Below are 9,646 nucleotides of genomic sequence, written 5' to 3' on the forward strand. Positions count from 1 at the left end.
CAGACAATTCTGAAATCCCAGTGGTTTGACACCGTGAGGTTGATTTCTTGCTCCTGTTACAGTTGGATGCAGGTTGGTGGGGAGGGCACGGCTATGCGCAATCGTTGAGGGTCCCAGACGCTGTCATCTGGCAGTCCCACTCTCCGGAGTGCTCGGAGACCCTCCCTCAAGGATTGGATAAGGGTGATTATAGTCCAGTCTGGAAATAGAGAGTTTCACCGCCATCCTCCTGCTATGGGCCAGAATTCAGTCTCATGGCCACAACCACGGGCAGGGGAGCCTGGGGCACAACGTCTAACTCAGAAAGAGAAGGCAAACGTGGCCGCTGGTGGCCACTCTCAGGGTCCACCTGGGCCCCCAAAGACCTCCACATCCCTATTGTCAGGGCTCACTTCCGAAACCTCATTTTAAACCACCTCCGTGCTGGTCATTCCGCATCTTTTTGAAACACTCGATTCTTGGCATCCTTCCTGATGTCTCTGGGTTCTCTCCAGCTCTCCTAAACACTCCTCTTCCTCCCTAAAGGGTTGGGGGTTCCCAAGCTGGATCCTGAGCCCCGTTCCCTTCTCCTTCTCTTCTGTCCCCACACATCTCACCTTTACCAGCTGCCTCAATCACCACTGGCTATACTCACGACCCTGAGGCATGATCCTCTCCCCTGAGCTCCAGCCTGGCATCAAACAGCCTCCTAGACATCTTCACAGAGACACCTCAAACTCAACACTCTCAAACTGTGAGTGTTCTCTTTGCCCCAAACCTGCTCTTCCTCCCCAGCTTCCCTTGCTGTGAACGGCACCGTCATCAACCCAAAGATTGGGCACCATCTTGCCCATAAGATTTCCAAAGGCTTAACTCCCGACAGCTTGCTTCCCCTCCCCAGGCCACGCACTCCCAATTACCAAAGCCCTGCTCCTTCTACTGCCAAAACATCTCTGAACTTCATCCGTTTCTCTCCACAGCCATGAATGCTCTCCAAGCTCACGGTGCCATCACCTCCTTCCTGGACAACTGCAACAGGCTCCCAAACTCCTCCTGCCCGAATCTCGATCCCCATGGGTCCTCTAGGCTACTGCAGAGAATCTCGATCCCCAAGGGTCCTCTAGGCTACTGCTTCTGCAACTAGCGAGCCGCACAGAAATCACCTGGAGAGTCTGTTTAAAGAGGGTTTCTGGGGCATCCCTACCCGCCTAGCAATCTGATTCTGATTCACTCGGTCTGGGGAGGGGCTCAGGGATTTGCATGTCTTACAAGTTCCCCTAAGGGCGTCCCCAGGAGGAACCCCAGCGCAGATGCTGACACCGAAGTTGCAAGTCTTGGGACCAGGAGCAAGGATCCCAGCGCTGACCCATACGGAGGTCCCTGGCCACAGATGGCTATTTAAATTACTGAAACAAAATGCAACTTAAGACTCAGTTCCTCCGTGGCACCTGCCACATTTCAGACGGTTCACTGCAGCTAGTGGCTACTGTATCCAGCAGCCCGGGAAGAAACATTTCCGCTGGATGGCGCTGCCCAGACCGAGGTGACCGTTCTAAAAGTGAAGGTTGGTCCCCCTCGTGCCCATAAGACTTCAGAGGCTCCCACTTCCTAAACATAAAAGCACGCAAAGGACGTCGAGAGCCGGGAGGGCGCGGAGATGCTCCTGCCCCGGGAAACCCTGACAACGCCTGCGAGGAGCCCAAAGCCTCCCGGGCTAGAGGAAGGCCAAGAACTTTGAGCTCATTGGCTGATGGTGGAGGGGCGGCGGCCAGCGCTTTTCTTTGATTGGGTACTTTCTCAGAGCGGACAGCCAATCCGCGAGGGCCGTGGGGGCGGGGCCAGGCTCTGCGTACAGGCCCCGCCCCGAGTTCCGGCGCGCTGAGCACCGCGCGCTGGGGGGACTGGAGGTGAGTTCCGACCCCCGACCTCTTCGGGTCCCCCCGGGGCTGGCATCCCGCTCGCCGCTGCGGGGATGGGGAGTGGGGGCGGGTCCTCCCTCCCGCTGGGCGGGGACCACCTTCCCGCCAGCCCCGGAGCCCGCGCGTGCAGTCACGCCCGTGCAGGGGCCCGGGGAGGGGGGGGCGGGGAGCGGGCCTGAGGGAGGCCGCGGCGGCCCGGGGGACCCAGGCTGCGTCCCCGCAGGAGCATGGCTCAGGAGCAGGGCGGGAGCCTGTCCGAGGCGCGGGCCCGGGTGGGGGCCCTGCACTGCATCACCGACCTGGGCCGCAAGCTGCACTTCTATGGGCGCTGGGCTGCGGACTACGACCAGGTAAACCGGCCCGGCTTCCCTGCACCTCTCGTGCTCGCCCAGCCTCAACCTTCCTATCTGTAAAGTGGGGACAGTTAGCCTCACCCCCGCCCCCCACCCCGAGTGGCTTGTGAGAACGAGGTGAGCCCCTGCAGCCCTGTCCCCTGCGAGGACGAGGAGGACCAACCCCTCTTCGGCTCAGCCACACAGCCCTACCCTTGGGCCAGTCCCATGGCTCCACATTGGCAGCCCCTAGAGATCAGGAACCAAGACCTCCCCACCCTGGGACGGCAGCCTGGGCAGAACGGAGGAGGTGCCCCTTGAGGGGTCACTACGGACTAGGAAGAGAGCGCTGCCTTGGCCCGCAGAGCCGTTCCCAGCGGTGGGCTGGGCACCGACTCTCTCATTCTGGCAGAGGAAAGCATCTCCTGCTGGAGTCCCTGCAGGGTTGGAGCCCTGCTGAGCCCAGCACACGCAAACACACGTACACACGCATGCGTGCGTGCGCGCGCGCACACACACACACACACACACACACACACAGCTTGGCCTGGCTGACTCCTAGACGACCCTGCACGGAGGTCCCCCAAACAGTGGGACACTGGGTGCCCGTCGGCTCTCAGCGCTCTGTCCCCAGGACGTCGCGGCCCTGCAGTACCGTGCCCCACGCCTCGCAGTGGACTGCCTTACCCAAGCCCTTCCGGGCCCGCCTCATGCTGCCCTGATCCTGGATGTGGCCTGTGGCACCGGACTGGTGGCTGCCGAGGTGAGGCCTCCCCCAGTCCCCTGCCCTCTCTTCAGCTCCCCACTTGTTGGGACTTCCTTTCACCTCTGGCCCCAGAACTCTGCCTTCCCCCACCAGCCAGCCCGTCTGACTCACGGGTCCCAACCCTCAGACTGCATTTACGGCGGGGCACACTGCCCTCCCAGGGTTCAGAGACCCGGTTGGGAGATGGCAGGTCTGAACTGCGATTCAGTCCCCCTCCCGCCACCCCCAATCTCAGCTGCACGCTCGGGGCTTCCTCCAGCTGCACGGAGTGGATGGGAGCCCAGAGATGCTGGACCAGGCCCGAGCCCGCGGCCTCTACCAGCACCTCGGTCTCTGCATCCTGGGCCAAGAGCCTCTGCCCAGTTCTGAAGGTACGTCCCCTCCCACCCAGACACCTTGCCAGTGCCCCTTTCTCTTGGCCAACCTCTGTCCCCCTCCACAACCCCCATCCCACGCTGAGCCCACCCAGAGCCTCACTGAGCCCCTCTCTGAGCCCTCCACCCCATGATCCGACCTCAGCCCAGGATAGGGCCCCACCTGCCAGATACTCCCAGCGCAAGGGGCAGGCCCAGTCCCTCCCGGTGGGTATCACGAGGCCGCGACAAAGACACACCCCCACAGCGCCTCTCCCGGTTCCGCATAGGGACCTTCGATGCGGTGCTGATAGTGGGGGCCCTCAGCGACGGCCAGGTGCCCTGCAATGCCATACCCGAGCTTCTGCGAGTTACCAAGCCAGGTGAGGAGCCGCCCATCCAACCCCAGGCACATACTCTCCCCCTCGCCACGCAACAGCCCGCCAGCCTCAGAGCCTCTCGGGCCAAGCGGGGTCCCGCGGCCTAGCTTTGCATCCCAGTCTCCAGCGGCCGCCAGCAACAGACCCAGGCTGACAGGCAGGGCAGACGGGGAGCCAGCTGGCCGCTGATCCGTGGGACAGCTCTGCTGTTCTCTCTGGCTCTGTCTCCTCACCTCCAAGCAGTGCAGACCCCCTGCCCCCACGGGATGGCAGTGGGCGGGAAGAGGGCCAGGCCACCGGTGGGCCCATGCTCTGAGCAGTCAGAGACTGGGAGTGAGGGCGGCCCACACGGGAAGGCGGCCACAGGCAGAAACCGGAAGTCTGGAAGACAGCCACGGGGAAGTCACCGGCAGAAAGGGGAATGACAGAGCCTCGCTGGGCCCAGCAGGGCCGGTGGCTAACTAAGCCTGGGCAGGTCTGGGCAGGCTTCGGCCTCAGGGAACTGTGGAGGCTGACAGAAGCGGGGTCTTGAGAGGGGTCAGAGAGAGAGGTAGTGATGGGGCTTGAGAGAACAGGAAGCTCCCCTCAGAACCAGCCCAGCCCGTGCTCGTCGGGCCCCTCAGCTGGCCGGAGCCCTGTCTGTCTGTCCACACGGCACAGGCTCCCCTGCACTGGAGCCTTTCCTCTCACGGAGCCCCATCACCCACCCTGCAAGGCTCTGCTCCTCCTCACCCCTTCCTCCAGGAAGCCCTCCAGACACCATCTGAGCCTGCACTGGGCTTGCTATGGGTGCCTGGAGAAGACCTGAAGGGATAGGTCGTTCATTCTTTCATTGAGCCAGGGCTTGATGACTCCGCAGTCCTTCCTAATCAGCCCCACTCCCGTAAGCTGGGAAGACAGGCCCAGAGAGGTGAGGGGACTTGCCCGAGGCCCAGAGTGCTTCCTTCCCGTGCTTCCAGAAGCTGCCACATCCTCCCACCATGGGGCTGGGTGAGCAGTGAGGTTGGAGTCGCCCTGTCCAGGGGATTAAGCCAAGAATTTCCAGGGTGAAGGACACGGGGGCCTGGAAAGGCAGGTAGAAGTCTGTGAGGCTGGGGGAGCAGAGGGATATCCCTTGGGGCAGGAACGGTGAGCACCAAAGGCATGGAGGTGGGGAAAGGCTGGGGGGGGGGACCAAGCTGGGAGGATATACGCCCCTGAGGACGCCCTCGAGGACAGGAGCAGAAAGGGACAAACATCCGGGGAAGGGGCTGGCCTTGAGCCTGGAAGCCGGCCTCCTGCCCCTCCCCCACTCACCTTCGCCCACCGCACCCTCCCCAGGGGGGCTGGTGTGTCTGACCACCAGGACCAACCCATCCAACCTGCGCTACAAGGACGCGCTGGAGGCCACGCTGGATGGGCTGGAGCGGGCCGGGGCGTGGCAACGCCTCGTGGCCTGGCCCGTGGACCGGTGGGAACTGGCCACGTCCGAGCTTGAGGTGGGGCCTGGACCCCCTGACCATGATGGCTTCATCTCTGGCATCGTCTACCTGTACCGAAAGCAGGCGGCGGCCTCAGCCCCCCACTGACCTCTGACCCTCCACGTGCCCTCAGCCAGGCCCGTCCTCAGGCCTCCTCTGCTTCATCTATGAAATGGGCTCCCTGTGCCCCGCTTGCTCCCCGGGGAGTTCTGCCTATTAAATGAGTCCCCGAAGGCCCCGGACTCTGGCTGATTCTCTCCCCCAAAAAGGTGACATCTGTCTCCGAGGAGGACAGAAGTGACTAGAGACCGAACAGAGGGGGCTCCCACCCCAGGCCTTCCCTGAGCCAGGCATGATGGGGTCAGATGTGACCTTGTGACTCCTGCCGTCATAGCCCGTCCTCCCACCCTAATTGGAGGACCGGGACACCCGTGCTCACGCCCCTGGCCTTGACCAAATACTTTCCACGTGTCCAGGACTCCCGGTTCCTCATCTGACCTTTTAGCGAGTCAGGAAGCCCGGTGGGTCTTGGAGACTCGTTAAGGAAGGAGCCTTGGGGGCGCCTGGGTGGCTCAGTGGTTAAGCCTCTGCCTTCGGCTCAGGTCATGGTCTCAGTCCTGGGATTGAGCCCCACATCCGGCTCCCTGCTCAGCAGGGGAGCCTGCTTCCCCCTCTCTCTCTGCCTGCCTCTCTGCCTACTTGTGATCCCTCTCTCTGTGAAGTAAATAAAAAAAAATCTTAAAAAAAAAAAAAAGGAAGGAGCCTTGGAGCTGGGCCTTCAGGATGAGCAGGATTCAGAGGGCTGGAGAAAGGGAAAAGGACATTACAGACCCACAACAGGGACAGCCCGGGCCAAAGCCAGGACATGGGGCCTGGAGGGCGAGCGGACCAGCCTGGTTTCCCAGACCAAGCTGGGACAAAGAGGGGGAGAGGGCAGGTGGCCCACTCCCCTGGCCTCCCTCCTGGGGTCCCCAACCCTTCACCATGGTGCTGGGCATACAGTTGTGTCTCCTACGTGTGGCTTTACCTTCTAACACATGAAGGGCTTTGAGCAAGCTGATTTGTCCCAATTCTTTAAAACCAGTTTAAGCGTTTTTATCGCAGCCACATCACCGTGGTCCTGATCCTTGCCGACCCCTCCCCCCCCCGCCCCGCCCAGGCTTCTAGCCCTGCCCTGCCCACCTTCGCGGCTGAAATCAGAAAGCACACGGTCTTCCTGTGCACAGGTCCCATTTATTGTAGAAAATAACAGTAATGACCATGACAAACAGATCTCCTTCAGTTACAAAACAGAAACCACAGAGGAGGCAGGAAAAAGGCCCAGGACTTCCCTGGAGGGCAGGCTAGAGAGAGACCAGACCGTCCCCCGTCCTCAGCTGTCCCCAGGATGTCCGGGGACCTTGGCAGCAGTGACAGTCGCAGGAGAGTCCCGGGGTCCTGCTGCGGGGGCTGCTTGAGGCAGAGCCCTGAGGCCGTCGGGTGGGGAGGAAGGGGTGCGAGCAGCTTGGGCAGCCTCCGAGGCCTCCTCCCCACCACTACCCAAACCAGTTTGCAGCACCTTCAACCCTCCCCTCCAAACCCGTCCGTCAACTCTGTGTCACCTCTGGCTCCACAGCCCTTCTCCTGGACAACAGGAATGGGCAGGGCACCCTCTCCGAGGCAGAGCCCAAGCGAATTCAGGGCTGAGCTGTCCTGACCAGCAGGAGCCAGATCCCCCCTGCCTGCCACGCCCTGGGATTTCCCTTCTCCTCTCCTGTGTCCACAGGCCCTTCAGCGGAGGGAGGCACAGAGTCTTTCTGTCCATCCTTACTGGCAGGGGGGGGCCTCGGGTTCGGTGTCCAATGGGGCCAGAAGGGGTTGAGTTGCTGCCGGGCCAGTAGTCTGGCTCAGTCCCCCGCCTGCCGAACCCCAGGCAGCCTGCAGCCCCGTCCTGGGCTCACAGGCCAGACCTTCAGTCCCGGAGGGACAAAGCTGAGCAGCGAACACCTTACACGTAGTTGCTGGCCGGGGCGGAGCGGGCGGCGGAGTACTTGGCCGAGTAGGGCTTGTCGGTGCGCGGGGGGCAGTTGCAGCAAAGGAGGGCCCCCCCGAGCAGCAGCAGCCCCGAGGCCGCCCAGCCGATGTAGAGAGAGGCGCCCATCTCCCGCTTCTGGCCCGAGGCCACCAGCGGGTTGTAGAAGTCCCGGATGATGGTGTTGGCCGTCCAGGACGCCGGCACCAAGACCAGCAGGCCGGCCAGCAGGAACACCACGCCCGCCACGATCATGGTCTTGGCCTTGGCACTCTCGTCCTCCACGCAGTTGGTGCACTTGCCCCCCACCACGGACAGCAGCACGCCCAGCACGGCCAGCAGGATGGACACGACCATGAGGGCGCGGGCCGCCTGCAGGTCCTGGGGCAGCGCCAGCAGCGAGTCGTACACCTTGCACTGCATCTGGCCGGTGCTCTGCACCACGCAGTTCATCCACAGGCCCTCCCAGATGGTCTGCGACGTGACGATGTTGCTGCCGATGAAGGCCGTCACCCGCCACATGGGCAGCGCACAGCTCAGGATAGCACCCAGCCAGCCCAGCACGGCCAGCGCGATGCCCATCACCTGCAGCCCCATTGAGGCCATGGCTCGGTGCTTGTGGGGGCGGGGGTCTAGGGCCTGGAAGGCTATGGGAGTCCGGCCCAGAGGGGCTGTAGGAATCCAAGCGCACGGAGGACAGACCCTCAGTGTCCGCAGGGACGACTTTCACTTGGAGTCCAGAAGCCTCGGATCAGCTCCCCAGCTCCCCAGCTCCCTCGTCTTCTAGAAGCAGGAGACCAGTTGTTCCTCTCAGCGGCAGGCTTTGGTGCTCAGATTCTGGCGCTGGCGAGTTGAGCGGTTATATGGCTCTGCAGTGGGGGCGGGAGCAGAGGGAGGGGTTTCAGTCCCGGGACCTGCCCCCCTGACCAGTTTCTCCGGATTCCTGAACCCTGGCCAACTTTGAAGGCACTTCAAGGCCTCAGCCGCTGGGCCCCTGAGTCAGGATCCTGGAGAGCCAGTCTCGGGGGAAACTGCCCTTCCCCCCCTCCCCCTGCCCCTGAGCCCTTTGCTGAGGTCAGCCTGGAGACGGACACTAACTGAGTCACAGCTCGCAGGCACCTGGACGCATGGGGCAGCCAGCCCCAGCCAGGGCCGGAGTCCTGAAGACCAGGATCCCCACACCTCAGCGCTCCCTCATTCCAGCCCTGGGTGGGCAGACAGGGTGGGGACGGTCTGGGAGAGGGTCTGAGGTGAAGTCCAGGGAATGTCAGAGAGCGGCCCCACCTTGATTTCTGCGGTCCCGTCCTTATCACCATCCCCTCCGGCCCCATCACTACTGTGGTGCGGCTCACCATTCCCGCCCTTGCCTCCCGGGGGATTTCCGTGGGAGCCTCATGAGGGTGGTTTGGAGAACAAAGTTGCTGGGGGACCAGGACTCCTAGACCTGTCACCTGCTGTCCCCTCCCTCCCCACTACTGGGCTTCCCAGCCCTGCCAGAAGAGGAAGTCTTTGGGCTGAAAAGAAAACTCCCCCCAACCAGGAGAGTTTCGGCCAGTTCCCCCCCAGGGTTGAAGCCGCTGGACGGAGCTGAGTGGGGGAGGTCACCTAGAGCCACGGGCCAGGCCCTGTTTACTCTGGGAAGACACACAGCGGCGGTCAGATAAAGCCAGGGTGGGGGCAAAGTCCCGAGAGACCTGGAAGCAGAAGCTGGGGAGGGGGCTTCCGGGGAGGGGAGCTGCGGGGCACCACTCGGGGGAGTGGGGAGGGGGTGGCGATAGTCTCAGGTTAAGTGCTGAGGGCAGGAATTACCACGAATGGGGCCCCCCCGGGAGTTGCGCAAGGCAGCAGGTCTGGGTGAAGGAGGACATTTGGGGAGAAGCAACATGGAGGGCAAAGGTACAGGAGCCTGGGGAAATGCAGCTGGTTCTGGGAACCCGGAGGAATCCAGTCTGACCAGACCCTGGGGTTATGGGGGAGGGGCCTCGAGAGAAAGGACCAGAAACTTCTGCCCAGAAGATCACGAAGATCACAGCGCGTCAGAGAGGGGTCCACACACCTTAGAACGATGTCTCTGGAAACCAAACGGAGGTGAAAGAAGGCAGAATGGTCCCCACTGACATGGCTCCAAGGCACCCCTGAGCGCCCAGCACCGTCCAGCACCAAGCCTGGCACCCTGGGGTGGCCCCGTGTCCCCCAGGTTCCTAAGGGAGAATCAGCAAGCGCGCGTGACTTAGGTCGGAGTCATCTGTGAGCCCCGGGCACACGGGAGGCCTTTGCGATCCCGTGTGGATGGCGTGACGAATCACAGGGTTGGCTGGGACAAGGCGGTGGGGAAGTTGAGGTGTGGGTTGTGGTTGGCGATACGAACAGCCGCCCCCTCCACGAGGCTGGGAGATCCCGGAGGACAGAGGCAGGGGTGCTTGGTGAAAGCTCACGACACTCGGGA

At 62.6% G+C, this 9,646-nt stretch overlaps 2 protein-coding genes across 2 annotated transcripts; one reads left to right on the forward strand and one right to left on the reverse strand.

Moving 5' to 3' along the window:
* Positions 1-1,823: 1,823 nt before the first annotated feature.
* On the forward strand, positions 1,824-5,865 carry METTL27 (methyltransferase like 27). Its single transcript, XM_045992424.1, is given in 7 exon segments — positions 1,824-1,886; positions 2,122-2,248; positions 2,865-2,993; positions 3,232-3,367; positions 3,640-3,732; positions 5,050-5,170; positions 5,172-5,865. Coding segments are annotated over 6 exon segments (735 nt in total). The 5' UTR covers positions 1,824-1,886; positions 2,122-2,125; the 3' UTR covers positions 5,305-5,865.
* A 537-nt stretch (positions 5,866-6,402) lies between these two features.
* CLDN4 (claudin 4) lies at positions 6,403-8,054 on the reverse strand. Its single transcript, XM_045993901.1, has one exon. It carries the CDS (start codon positions 7,804-7,806, stop codon positions 7,177-7,179), a length of 630 nt encoding a protein of 209 aa, XP_045849857.1. The 5' UTR covers positions 7,807-8,054; the 3' UTR covers positions 6,403-7,176.
* Between the last annotated feature and the right edge of the window lie 1,592 nt (positions 8,055-9,646).

The sequence above is a fragment of the Meles meles genome, chromosome 21 (assembly GCF_922984935.1).
Source record: "Meles meles chromosome 21, mMelMel3.1 paternal haplotype, whole genome shotgun sequence".
Classification (NCBI taxonomy): Eukaryota; Metazoa; Chordata; class Mammalia; order Carnivora; family Mustelidae; genus Meles; species Meles meles.